The 15,058-nt window shown below is 36.0% G+C and overlaps 1 protein-coding gene across 1 annotated transcript in view; it reads left to right on the forward strand.

The window, feature by feature from the left end:
- LOC109068239 (probable phospholipid-transporting ATPase IM) overlaps positions 1 to 15,058 on the forward strand; it is a 35,088-nt gene that overhangs the window by 9,373 nt on the left and 10,657 nt on the right. Inside the window, 15 exon segments of the mRNA XM_042753456.1 lie at positions 2,548 to 2,606; positions 3,413 to 3,526; positions 3,904 to 4,002; positions 4,126 to 4,187; positions 4,300 to 4,372; positions 4,910 to 4,980; positions 5,131 to 5,213; positions 7,110 to 7,268; positions 7,477 to 7,565; positions 7,726 to 7,922; positions 11,761 to 11,969; positions 12,060 to 12,103; positions 12,305 to 12,470; positions 12,579 to 12,767; positions 13,415 to 13,530. Of these exon segments, the coding sequence (XP_042609390.1) occupies positions 2,548 to 2,606; positions 3,413 to 3,526; positions 3,904 to 4,002; positions 4,126 to 4,187; positions 4,300 to 4,372; positions 4,910 to 4,980; positions 5,131 to 5,213; positions 7,110 to 7,268; positions 7,477 to 7,565; positions 7,726 to 7,922; positions 11,761 to 11,969; positions 12,060 to 12,103; positions 12,305 to 12,470; positions 12,579 to 12,767; positions 13,415 to 13,530 (1,730 nt within the window).

A 15,058-nucleotide genomic window follows, 5' to 3' on the forward strand; every position in this document is an offset into this window, starting at 1 on the left:
ATTATTAATAATAATTTCAGAAGCAGTAGTTCTGTTCAAAGTTTTAGGATCAGAAAGATGTTTTAATCTTTTTGAAAGAAGTCTCTTGTGCTCAACAAGGCTGCAGTTATTTGATCAAAAATACAGTAAAATGTAATAATATGAAATATTATTATAATTTAAAATAATTTGAAAATATTATAAAATGTAATTTATTTCTATGATTGCAAAGCTGAATTTTAGGAGACATTTCTCAATGTTAAAAAACGGTTGTGCTGCTTAATTTTTTTTGTGGAAACCATGGTACATTTTTCCAGCATTCTTTGATGAATAGAAAGTTCAAAAGAACAGAATTTATTTGAAATGGAAATCTTTTGTAATATTATAAATGTCTTGAATATCCTTGCATCCTTGCTGAATAAAAGCATTTATTCCATAAAAAAAAAAATTACGGACCCCAAAACATTTTGTGCATAATCATGTAAAATATTAATATTATTAATATAAATGAACTAAACTATAATTTAATTGAAATAATAAAGTATTATATTTATTAGGGCTGGGTTTTGACACAAATTTCACGATTCGATTGGATTCTCTTTCACAATTCGATACGATTACCAATTCGATTCGATTCAATATAGATTATTTTGTATACATAATAGTATCAGTACATGCCCAATTTTCTAATGCTGTAAAATATACATGAGAGTCATTTGGTACTACATTACTATAATATTGAAGGTTAAAACTGACTGATTTGTAAGCTATAGCATACAACTGTTAAAATTACAAAAATAAGTTTTTAAAATAACAAAGTTACAATTACATAATATTTCTACTTCAATTCATTTTTTTAAAAATATAAACATTTAAATAGTGACTGTCATAAAAAATATATGTATTTATTCAAACATAAATGAAACATAAGAACAGTAAAAATTATAATGAATATGTTATATGGTGCATATATTTAGCAAAATACCGCCCTCTACAGTTTATTTTCTGTCTGACCAATGAGTTTATGGTCACCGAATATGTTTGTTTCTGAGGTAAATGTGACGTTATGTTGTTTACAAGCAGTTATATTGAGGTCTATGTCCGGCTGAAACACTGATTGAGTGATTACATGAGACATGAGATTGTAAAGTTGTACTCTTTCTTTTAACTTCCCTTCTGATGTTTAATCATGATTATTTTGTGCTGAAGCTGGTATTAATGTGGAGGTTATGATCAGTTTACGTGCGCTACGCACTGCCGCGTCTGATGCACTACAGCGATCTGTCACTCCACATTAAACAGCGCCAAAACGGCATTTATTGTTTGAATACTGCAATACAATGGACATAAATTCAAACCTGAGACTTTGTTTCATATTAAAAGCACCAAAGCACAAAGCTAATTGCGATTTAATGGATGGGAGGTGCCCTTCAATGTTCCGTCCACTAATCGATTCTTGGGATTTGAGAATCGATATCGTTCCATAAAAAAAGAGAATCGATTAATATTGAGATAATGATATTTTTTTTACCCATGCCTAATATTTATATAGTTCATAACATTGAATCCATGTTGAATCCAGAATACAACAGATTTTTCTTGAAGACTGATATGTGAGGGTTGTTATCTCATTTTAATGATTTTTCACAACGGTGCTGTTTATACCTTTATTTGTAAAACCTTTTAATTACCCAAAAATGAAAGAGCAACTTCAGAGCATTAAAAATGTTCTCTGGGCTTTTCCAAAAACAAGACCTGTGTTTATAATGCCAGACGCTTCACTAACTCCTGAGTAAAGAGCTGCTAAATAATTAGGAGTAGCTTTGTGCTATTAGCATAAGCCCTGCAGGTGATGAAATTCCTCAGACGGGACAGTCTCTCGCAATCACAGACAAGTGCAGGCAACGGCTGCTACATACCACAAACCTAGCTGCCCAACAGAAAGCAGACACCTCAGACTGTGCATCTCATTCTTTGACTGTCTTGTTAATGACTCTGTGAAGTTAGAGTTGAATCTAATGCCTGAATGTTTGTTTGTGCCGCTCAAAGAATGACATTGATAACAGGCAATGGCGCTGCGATGGCTATGGATGTTAGTACCATGGAGAGGAGATTGGAACCCACGCTCAAAATCACCTGGACAAGGTAGAGCTGCAAGGACTTGTGGGATTGGGAGGGCGAGATGATATATACTGGAAGAGCTGGATTGCATCTATGGAAATGTCTTCCAGGAGACGTTTGATAGCTTCTCACTTACACTCTTTCTATTTTTACTAACCTCATTTGCTGAGTGATATTCACTGATGATCTCGGGATGGCGCCGTTACTGGCTTTGGAAAATATCGAGCCCATTTATGGTTCCTTAGAAATTGAGTAAGAGGAGATTATGAGGAGTATCAGTTTAGTGGACAAACATACTGGAATTGAGATACACAATAAGGATTTTGGTTTTGGGTGCATGTTGTTATAAAAGTTCACAACTGTTATGGCTTTTTTTATGGAAATGCACTTGATGGTGTCTCTGATCTTACTAATAGTTAACTAAACGAAACTTCTCTTCCACTGTAGAAGAAGAACGACATGTTCGAGCCAACGATCGCGACTACAACGAGAGGTTCAGTTATGCTGTAAGTCTGTCAATGTCTTTTATTGTAAAATGTTTTATGGATATGACTGCTTTTTTGAAAAAGAAGTGATGTATTGCTGATGTTTTACTTGTAGAACAAATCATAATGATTTCATAATGTGACAAAATTTCATTTTAAGAACCAACTCATTGGGCTTGTTTGTGAAATATGACCAGAATGTATTTATGTATGGATTATACCATTGTATGTGGATCAGTTTATATCTGATGCAGACAGATTCATTCTGTTCATGTTTTGTGAACAGGCACGTTTGATTTAATTTTTTTATTCATAATGTTATAAAAGATTTGTATTTCAAATAAATGCTGTTCTTTTGAACTTTCTATTCATCAAAGTTTCCACAGAAATATTGGGCAGCATAACTATTTTCAATATGTGACCCTGGAGCACAAATCCAGTCTTAAATCGCTGGGGTATATTTTTAGCAGTAGCCAACAATACATTGTTTGGGTCAAAATGATCAAATTTTCTTTTACATAGAATTTTTTCTTTTATGCCAAAAATCATTAGGATATTAAGTAAAGATCATGTTCCATGAAGATATTTTTAAATTTCCTACTGTAAATATATCAAAGCTTAATATTTTTTAGTAATATGCATTGTTAAGATTTCGTTTGGACAACTTTAAAGGCGATTTTCTCAGTATTTAGATTTTTTTGCACCCTCAGATTCCAGATTTTCAAAAAGTTGTATCTCTGCCAAATATTGTCCTATCCTAAAAACTTTTTATTATATTTGTCCAAGTCAAAAAAAATTTTTTTTTTATCTGTATATTTTTTTTCCAGGACAATCACATCAAGACAGCAAAATACAACGTTTTCACCTTTCTGCCCATTAACTTGTTTGAACAGTTTCAACGTTTTGCGAACGCCTACTTCCTGGTACTGCTGATACTGCAGGTTTGCCAGCCTTTTAAGGTCACTTGTGAAATTACAAGACCTGTGTACTGAAGATAAATCTGGAGCCTCATTTATAAATTTGATACTGGATTTCATGGTTCCTAATTAAAAGTGACAAAAAAGAAATATCACGATCTCTGATGTCTGAAACTGAAAATGTCAATTCTAAACCTGTATGACCTTCTTTTTTTTCTGTGGAACACAAGAGAAGATATTGTAAAAAATGACTTTTTTGGGGCCAAAAATGACTTTGATTGTAAGGACAAAACTAGTCCAAAACATCTTTTGTGTTCCACAGAAGCAAGAATAAATGATGACAGAATTATGAACTATGGCTTTAATGTTGTCCAACACTAACACTCTGTTGTGTGTTCCAGTTAATTCCAGAAATCTCCTCTCTTTCGTGGTTCACCACCATTGTGCCTTTGGTGTTGGTGTTGGCTATCACAGCTGTCAAAGATGCTACTGATGACTATGTGAGAATCTACTCTAGTCCTGTTGATCTTTACGACTCTGAACACTGAGTTTACAAAGAAATGTGGGCTGCTTGAAATAAGCTGAGCTGATGTTTGCTGTGATTGATCTGTTCTGGATTTCAGTTCCGCCATAAAAGTGATCAACAAGTCAACACCCGGCAGTCTCAGGTACTCATCAAAGGAAAGTAAGTGCATTTATGCCACGTATCCGCATTTTCTGCTGTATCTCTTGCTGTTGAGATACAATTATTGAACTGTAAATGCTTTAAGAGATGGGACAAACACAATCTGTTTCAGATTGCAGAATGAGAAATGGATGAATGTACGAGTGGGTGATATCATCAAACTTGAGAACAATCAGTTTGTTGCTGTAAGTGTTAAGCTTTTTCGAATATACTATAACCAAACAGGCCAACTTTAATAGATATGTTTTCCTTTTTTTTTTGGTGTTTTTGGCATATTTGAATTTATTTGTCATTTTTTTCTTTTGAAAATATTTGAAGTCTTCTTGATGCCCCCTAGTGGGCCCTGGACCCCTAGTTGAAAGTTAAAAAGTGATGAGCAGAAATGTAATTTAAACAATTTCATTACATGAAAATCACAAAACAAAATCAAAACAAAACCAAACCAAATAAAATAAAAAAAAAAAAAAAACAACAAAAGAATTAAATAAAAAAAAAAGGCATAAAAACCTTGGTCCCTAAATATAACAATCATGCCATCAAATTGACACTAAAAGCATAGACAAAACTAATCCAATGCATGGATTTTGATGATCTAGCATTATCTGTGGACTTTAGCAGGTGAGAGCACTGTATGGTGAAGAACTATCTGCAGTAGATTCATCCAGCACATGATTTATGAGTTTTACAGGACTTTGAGTGTCTCCTCTCTCTGTTGTCTACAGGCTGACCTTCTCCTCCTCTCTAGCAGTGAGCCCTATGGACTGTGCTATATCGAGACTGCAGAGCTTGATGGGTGAGGAGTTTTCTGTGAAATGTGTTGCGGCGCTACAGTCGCGGGCCTCACTTCCCTTTGGACTGTTCAACATCCAGTAAATTTGATTTTGTGACTCTATAGCCTGACATGAACATGAGCTTCTTTCATGCTATTGACTCTTTCTAATAGAGAGACCAACCTGAAGGTGCGCCAAGCCTTGACTGTGACCTCAGACCTCGGGGACGATGTTGCGAAGCTTGCAGACTTTAATGGTAAAGCTTTCTTCAAACATACGATTAGTGCACCATCAACAGAAATAAACTTGAGTCAGCTTGAGTGAACATAAACACTTACTGCATCCGTCAGATTGATCTGTGTGGCCTCTGGTATGCTTGAACAAATCTTTTGAAGCTGTCAAGGAGCGTTTGTAATGAGATTTGTAGTGTTTTCACTTGAATTCCATTAAAGTTAATGTAGAGCATAGCTGCTGCATGCTTGAAATTGGAAAATGTCATTTGCTAGGTAGAAGCACTATTGCTAGTGCTTCTGTTAGGGGTTAGGGATTTGAACACACTTATCCTATATTGCTTATGCTAGATATGAATGATAGTTCAAATTATGTGGCTTATTAGTGGTGTGTTATTACTTTAGTGAGTGGACTTGCAATTTTAGTATGGGCAACGATAAAACGGACAGCAAAAATTCCTGTAAAATATATAAAGAACAGTATATAGAGGCTTTAGGTCGACTTTTTTTTCCCAAGTAAGCACTTGGAGCCAGTGTTATTTCAATATTATCCATATAATGTTTTTTTTAAGAAATTAATAAAAAAAAAAATTAAGAAATAAAATTTGCTGTATTAATTTGACATTTTTATTAGTTAACTATTTTTTGTAACAAATATTTTTATTTAGCTTTAACTTATTTCTATGAAAATTAATTTCAGTTAGTTGCCAAGGTAATATTTCAAATTTGTACACTTGATTGATTGATTTATTTATTTACAGTTTTTGTCTAATATTAATATTTTTACATTTAATTTATATTTTATTTTGAGCTTTATTTAATTGCTGAAAATATTTTAGTTTTAGTTGATAACAACACTGTCTGAAACATCCTAGCAACACCTTAGCAACCATCACAATCCCTCAAAAAATGTAAAAAATGTAGTGTTATTGTTTTTGTTTCTTTTTTAATGCTTTTTATTTATTTTTATTTAAGTTTTAGTAATTTTGGCACTTCAACCTAAACTTATTTAATTTCAATTGGTTGCCAGTGCAACATTTGTAATTTTTATGTTTCTATTTTTTCTTTATGTTTTTAATGCAATATTTAGTACCTCCAGGATTTCGCAGAACTTTTATATGATTTTTGCGTCCTAAAAATGACTGATTTTGCTGCGGCTTTTCTCAAAATTTGCGGTGATATTTGCGCCAGTTTGCTTGATTTTGCGATAAATCCAGCGATCGCAAAATCCTGGAGGGACTGAATATTTATATTTTATTTTATTTCCAATATATATTTAAATTAACAAAAATATTTTTTTATATATAATAAATTAATATTTAATAATTTTAGTTATAGTAAAATATTAACAATAACAACCACCTGCAACACCTTTTATATATAATAAATTATATATAATTTTATATTTACAAATCACAACACCACCTATAACATATTTATAGTTTATCTCTTCATTTATTCGCTTCATTTCAATTAACAAAAACTATAAGTAAAAATTCAAGTTTTAGTTACCAATCACAACACTGCCTGGAACACCCTAGCAACACCTTAGCAACTGTGTGTCAACACCTTGGAGATGACCCACAACACTGCATAAAAATGTAGTTATAATGCTGTTGTTTTGTTTTGTTTTTTGTTTGTTTTTAATGCTTTGATATATTTTATAATGCATTTATATAATATAGAGTTACTACTACTCTTTTTGTTGAAACAATGAACTTTCCCACACGGATAAACAGCAGTGAGTTAATTTGCATTTATATGTGTACTCAGTATTTTCGGATCGCGTACCAATAGGCGAAAATGTCAGAGTTAGAACATGTAACAATGAAAAGCCGAAGCTATTGATAAACCTGAAATAACTGAACACTATTTGCTTCTGAATGAACGTCAGCCTCATCTTCGTGTCACGTGTCTCCCAGGTGAAGTCATCTGCGAGCCTCCCAACAACAAACTGGACAAGTTCACAGGGACTCTGTTCTGGAAAGATAACAAGTACCCACTGGACAATGAGAAAATGCTCCTGAGAGGCTGCGTTCTCCGTAATACCGAGTGGTGTTTCGGCTTGGTTATCTTCGCAGGTACGTCTCTTCAATACTCCGTTAATTGTCCTAGCAGAATGGCATTTTCACGGACGATTGATTAGCTGTGTTGAGTAGATGCTCCTCAGAGACTTGTTGAATGGCTCATCTGTAATTAACGGTATGAACTATGCCGAACGCACTCCATTATCTGTCCATGAGATGAGCTATGTTCTGTGAGTCTTCTGGGTTTTCTGCTTTTCCGTAGGACTTCAAACCAAGCTGATGCAAAACTGTGGGAGGACGAAGTTGAAACGGACCAGCATCGATAAACTGATGAACACCTTAGTTCTGTGGGTGAGTGTCTGAGCGGCATGCTGGGATTGATCGACATGTGGCATCTCACTTACTCATGCTCGCAGACTTTCAAAAGGGCAGTTCATTTTGTTATTGTAAAAGGTTTTGCATGTTTTAAGAAGATGAAATATGATGCAATATTTCTTGTTTTTTTTTCCAGATCTTTGGATTTCTCATCTGTATGGGGATTATATTGGCTATAGGAAACACTATTTGGGAGCAGAAAGTAGGCAGCAACTTTTGGGAGTATCTTCAGTGGAAGGAACTTACCATCAGTGCAGTCTTCTCTGGCTTCCTGACGTTCTGGTCCTACGTTATCATCCTTAACACTGTCGTACCCATCTCACTATATGTTAGGTAGGTCAGATTACATAGTGTGTTGGCAAACTAGTTTGATTCAGGAGTCAGAATTGACATTGAACATCAAGCAGCAACGCAATATCATTTGCTTAAAGGGGTCATCAGATGCCCATTTTCCACAAGTTGGTATGATTTTTTAGGATCTTAATGAAATGTCTATAACATACTTTGGTTAAAAACTGGATCAAGAATGATTTGCGTGAACATAGATGCATTTAGGTAGATCTGTGGCGCATTCCCTTCAAAAACAAAAGTAATCCTCTGCGTCTTCAGCGGCTCAGATATCGGGAGTGAATGACGACTGCTATGTTCATTATTACATCCAACAACAAAACACTTCAATCGCTTAGGAGACACTCTTGTCTACATCTGCTCCATTGGTGAAACAATGGTGGACTGATGACAGCTCACTCAGGGTGGGTCTATGGTAAATAGCAGTGTTCGCCAATGGCGTGGGTGGGGCCTGCCCATGTGACGTCACTCTGACAAGAATCTATGAATGGCTTGATTCGAGAAAAAAAAGCACTGGGTGTTTTTTTATCATTACAGGGTGGTTGTGTACACAAAAATCCCACAAACCATTCCTAATCGCTAAACTTCCCACTCAACCATCATCAAGTGTCTACAACACACTTTAAAAAAATGTTGACAAAAATGTCCCTAAAATCAAATATTGTATATGTGCTATGTATGTAAGCCCATTTCTACTACATAAAAAATGCTTTGGTAAATTATAATGGTAAGTTAAAAAGTCGAAAGCATGAGATAAAATGTTGTGTGAATTTTTTTTTCACGGTTGTGACTTTTTATGTCATAAGTTCTGCATTTTATGTTATAATAATGATAAAATGTCATATGTTGACTTTATATCATAATTATGACTTTTTATCTCATAATTTTTGAAATTTTTACATAATTGCAATTAGGGCTGGGATGATATGACTTAAAATCAAAACTTGATTCAACTTCACTTCGATTTTAAAATAATTGAAGGAAACACACTATTTATGGTTATTTGTTGAATATTTCGAACAGTTGAAATCAAAGCACACATTGCTTGAAATGAAGACGTCTTGTGAAAAAAGTTATATTAATTATTTTAAGCATTTTCAATTTTTAATAAACATACATAAGCTTGTTTATGTACTGTATGTATATATCAGAGCCGGCTCTGCTGTAAACAAAAGCTTGCAATGCTTGCCTCCGGGGTCTTCTGATTGGTCCACTGTTTTGAACCTGACATTGATGAGTGGTGCTGCATGTAAAAGTTTAAATTCTTTTAACTCGCCACTCACTTGCGAGACACTGCAAAAGACGCGAGCACTATGGCCATACACGTGCGTACAGCGCAGACTACACACACGGGAGTATGTTTTTAAGGGGAAAGTATTAACAGGATTAAAAAAAATTAAATAACCGAAATGGGAAAATTACAAATTACATTGGTTAGAGGTTCTGAGTTTCAGTTTGTTTTCGGTTAAATGTCCAGCCCTAATTCCAATCTTCATAATTGAGTTTTTGTCATTATTTTGGTTTTTATCACATACTTTTGAATTTCTATGTAATAATTTCAACTTTTTATCTCACTATGACTTAAAGGGCTCCTATTATGCTCTTTTACAAGGTGTTGGATTTGTTTTGGGGGTGTACTAGAACAGGCTCTCACACTAGGTTGTTCGAGAAACATTATTTTTCACATATTTTACATTATTAAAAACACCTCTCTCCCCAGTCTGGCATGAACGGCTTGAATAGTTCCTGTATCAAATGAAGGCCGGCCTTCTGAAATACAAAATGCACTCTGATTGGTTAGCTGGGCCAGTGTGTGTTGTGATTGGTTAGCTGGGCCAGTGTGTGTTGTGATCGGTTAGCTGGGCCAGTCTGTGTTGTGATCGGTTAGCTGGGCCAGTGTGTGTTGTGATCGGTTAGCTGGGCCAGTCTGTGTTGTGATCGGTTAGCTGGGCCAGTCTGTGTTGTGATCGGTTAGCTGGGCCAGTGTGTGTTGTGATCGGTTAGCTGGGCCAGTGTGTGTTGTGATCGGTTAGCTGCGCCAGTCTGTGTTGTGATCGGTTAGCTGGGCCAGTCTGTGTTGTGATCGGTTTGCTGGGCCAGTGTGTGTTGTGATCGGTTTGCTGGGCCAGTGTTTGTTGTGATCGGTTAGCTGGGCCAGTGTGTGTTGTGATCGGTTAGCTGGGCCAGTGTGTGTTGTGATCGGTTAGCTGGGCCAGTCTGTGTTGTGATCGGTTTGTGCTGGGCCAGTCTGTGTTGTGATCGGTTAGCTGGGCCAGTGTGTGTTGTGATCGGTTTGCTGGGCCAGTGTGTGTTGTGATCGGTTAGCTGGGCCAGTGTGTGTTGTGATCGAGGTAGTTAATAGGGTGTTGTGATCGGTTAGCTGGGCCAGTCTGTGTTGTTGTTGTGATCGGTTAGCTGGGCCAGTCTGTGTTGTGATCGGTTAGCTGGGCCAGTCTGTGTTGTGATCGGTTAGCTGGGCCAGTGTGTGTTGTTGCTGGGCCAGCTGGGCCAGTGTGTGTTGTGATCGGTTAGCTGGGCCAGTGTGTGTTGTGATCGGTTTGAGCTGGGCCAGTGTGTGTTTGTGATCGGTTAGCTGGGCCAGTGTGTGTTTGTGATCGGTCGTTAGCTGGGGCAGTGTGTGTTGTGATCGGTTAGCTGGGCCAGTGTGTGTTGTGATCGGTTAGCTGGGCCAGTCAGTGTGTGTGATCGGTTAGCTGGGCCAGTGTGTGTTGTTATCGGTTAGCTGGGCCAGTGTGTGTTGTGATCGGTTTGCTGGGCCAGTGTGTGTTGTGATCGGTTGGCTGGGCCAGTGTGTGTTGTGATCGGTTAGCTGGGCCAGTGTGTGTTGTGATTGGCTCCACTCGGCGCCTGGTCAGGAAATGTCATGCCCCTTACCTGCCTACTGTGAGCTTCAGTTTAAATATTGCGTCAAAATCAAATCAATTTGAGCGTGATTTAAACCCAGATGATTGTAACCACTCTAAGCTCGTCTGCCTTGGGAAAAGTAGCGTGTCTCAGACATAGTGATATAACACTTGTTGCCTTCTCTAGTGCAGCTCAACCAGGTCTTGTCCCATTCGTCGATCTTTGTGATATCTCAAATCCCGGAAAATATTTGTTATAGTCCAAAAGAGTTGTTCGTTGTAGTTTTTAAAAAGTGATTTCTGTTAAATAAAATATCTACTTTTAAATTGGACTTTGAGCTTTGTAACTTTGCAGATCTTTTTTTATGCTCAAACAGCAACATTACAGACTAACTAAAGTTAAAAAAGTGAAAAAGCATAATAGCACCCCTTAAATATGTGATCATTTTGATTTTTATCTCATAATAAAAAAAATTGACAATTTTAATCATCATAAGTGACTTTTGTCATAATTATGACTTTTATCACATGCTTTTGAATTTCTATGTAACAATTGAGACTTTTTATCTCACTATGACTTCATAATTGTGTCTCATAATTTAAACTTTTTTTGTCACTCTTTATTCTCATAATTATAATTTAGCAAAGCTTGATTTTTGTCTTACGTGGTTTCTTATGTGCTTCCATTGGTTATAAGCCCTGAACTGCAAGGTAAAATGTGTAAATTGTTAGCTTGCAGTTTTTCATGTGTTGACTTGAGAACATATGGAGAAAAAAATGACAGAGAAAAGAACGTGTACAGAAGGGATTGACAACAATTTTACACAACACCTTTAATGGAAAAAACAACAACAACAACACTTTTTCACCTTGTGTTTTTTTCTACTTTGCAGTTCAATGTTTTCATAAAACACCAAAAATAAGTCTCAGTCAGTCACATGAAACTTATTTTGTTACAGTGTAGAGGTTTTGCGGCTGGGCCATAGTTACTTTATAAACTGGGACAGACGAATGTACTACAGCCGTAAGGCCACTCCTGCCGAGGCGCGGACCACCACCCTCAACGAGGAGCTGGGCCAGGTGGAGTTCATCTTCTCAGACAAAACAGGCACCCTCACCCAGAATATCATGGTGTTTAATAAGTGCTCCATCAATGGGAAGACCTACGGTACGCTTGCACACTTCCTGTTATACGTCCACACTTATACGTCTAGACATGTGGGTATATTCATTGATGGCTATGCTTTTGTTTGTCTAGGTGATGTTTATGACGAGTTTGGGCATAAAGTGGATATTACAGAGGTAATGAAACCAATTGTTTTTTTAATTATATGTAAATTTATTATAATAAATTATTATTGTTACAATTAAAAAGGCATACAAATATTATTCTAAAAACAATATTGTTTGTTATATTTTAGGATAGAAAGAAAAATTCATAAAGCAGACATTGTCCAGTCTGGTGCAGTATTTGGCCGTCATGCTTGTTTCTGACTCTTGTAGAAAACACCATGTGTAGATTTCTCCTTCAACCCACTGATGGACCGGAAATTCCGTTTCCATGACAGCAGCTTGGTCGAGGCCATCAAGCTGGAAGAGCCTCTGGTGCAGGAATTCTTCCGTCTGTTAGCGCTCTGCCACACCATCATGCCAGAAGAGAGAAATGAGGGTAAACTGGACCACAAACACCTTCAATATCTTCATATCCCAGTAGCACTTTTGTTGTAAATGCAGCAAAAGAATTTGACCAAAATACCTCTGAAATGAATTGTTCAAGGGGAGCTGGTGTATCAGGCACAATCTCCGGATGAAGGAGCCCTGGTTACTGCTGCACGCAACTTCGGCTTCGTATTTCGCTCCAGAACTCCAGAAACCATCACTTTATATGAGATGGGTCAGGCAGTCACCTATCAACTACTGGCCATCTTAGACTTCAACAATGTGCGGAAGAGAATGAGCGTTATTGGTAGGTTCTGGTTGTATTTTTCATCTCTTTATTAGTTGTATTATGGGATATTTTAAGTATTTGCATGTCTGTTCATTTTAAACACAGTCAAAGTCTAGTATTTTTTGCATACCTTTAATCTTTCACAAAAGCTATGAATCATCCCTGACGTATTTATTTTTATTGGTCTGTATGCATAATTCATTCTTTCACATAGATGAATCAGTAGCTGTCCGGTCTGTTGAAACTGTTTTATTGTATGCTTAGTAGTGCTGTCAAATGATTAATCGTGATTAATCGCATCCAAAATAAAAGTTTTCATTTACAAAATATATAGATGTGTTCTATGTTTTTATTTATTATGTATATATAAATACACACACGTACAGTATTTATTTTGAAAATATTTACATGTACAGTATATAAATTGATATATTTATATTAGTATATTTTATATTACATATAAATATATTTAATCTATAAATGTAACATTTTTCTTAAATATATACATGCATGTGTTTGTAATTATATATACATAATAAATATACACAGTGTGCACTCATATTTTATGTAAACAAAAACTTTTATTTTGGATGCGATTAATCGTTTGACAGCACTAATACTTAGACATTTATAAGTAGCACTCTCATTTTCTGTCTCTTCCGCAGTGAGGAACCCAAAGGGGCAGTTAAAGCTTTACTCAAAAGGAGCCGACACAATACTCTTCGACAGGCTGGACCCGTCTAATGAAGAGCTTATGTTTACTACCTCAGAGCACCTTAATGTAAGTCTCTATTGCTAAGCTATTCTTCCTTTTCTGGAGTAAAACCATGTCTTTCTACATGTACTGTGGTAAAACTGGTTATTTGGATGCGGTACCTTGGCAATATCATGCTTTTTTGGATGTGATACCATGTAAATGCCATGTTTTGAGGCATTTATCATGGTAATACCATGTTTTGGGGCGTATACTATAGTAATATCATGTTATTAGGTTGCAGCACCATGGTAAAACTGTGTTTTAACCACATGTACTGTGATAATACACTGCTATTTGGACACAGTACCATTGTAAAACCATGTTGTTTGGCATTTACCATAACTATACTATGTTTTTGGATGTGATAGCATGGAAAGACCATGTTTTAGGCATTTACCATGGAAATACCATGGTTTTGGGCTATATAATGCAGTACTATCATGTTATTTCAATACAGCACCATGGTAAACCATGTTATTTAGCATTTATTCTGGAAATGTTTTGTTGTTTCCATATGTACTGCGGTAGTACTATTTACAATGGAAATACCAAGTTTTTTGGGTATGTATGATACCATGTTATTTACCATGGTAATACTGTATTTGGATGCAGTACCATGGTAAATCCATGTTGTTGGACACTTACCATAGTAAAACCATGGTATTTGAATGCAAAACCATAGCAAACCCATGTTTTTGGGCCTTTATCATAATAATACCATGTTAATTTCATGATATTCTATGTTCTTTTTGGAGTTTGATGTAAACGTTGGTATATGCCGCCTTTGGCCTAATTCAGGTGTCAATGAAAACCTGAAAATAATACTATAAATATTATAAATAATACGCAGGTTCTTTATTTTTCAAGTCTTTTCATTCTGTTGGTTTGTTACTTCACTCAGTGTCTTAGTTATTGAAGCGCTTGAGAACTGTGACACTTAGAGATGCAGACACACAGCGTTCCACATGACAAATTACAGCAAATGCACGCCGTGAGTGTCAGAGTGGCACAATCGATGCAAACAAGACTCATTTTCTCCTCGGCTAAAAGCTTGGTTTTAGAAGAAATGGGCTTTATTTTATTAAGATTAATTCCATTAAGGTTCTTGGAAAATACTCTATACAAACACATTTTCTGGCTCTAAGCAGTGTGTGATTCATTATTGTCCTTGCCAGCACATTATACAGCTACTTCAACAAAGGTACATCTATTACGAACACCATGAGATTTTCCTCAGAAAATGTGAAAACGCAATTTTTAGCTATAAATATAATCAGTGAAATCAAACCACATTCAAAGAAAGAATAACGCATCAGACAAGGCTATTGTCTTCAGCTCAATTGGTCGGTCTTACAGCAACTCATAGGCCGTACTTATTATGAGACTATTATGAGACGATGTCCATCATTCATGTCTCATTTACGGCTTTCTGTGGTTCCTCAAAGAGCAATCAGACTGACGTCACTGAAGAAGCTATGCTAGCTGGGTATAAATAGCATGCTTTCAGAAGCTTATGGATAATGACTGCAAACAAGAAGTAGATGCTTTCACT

This window comes from Cyprinus carpio, chromosome B25 (assembly GCF_018340385.1).
Source record: "Cyprinus carpio isolate SPL01 chromosome B25, ASM1834038v1, whole genome shotgun sequence".
Classification (NCBI taxonomy): domain Eukaryota; kingdom Metazoa; phylum Chordata; class Actinopteri; order Cypriniformes; family Cyprinidae; genus Cyprinus; species Cyprinus carpio.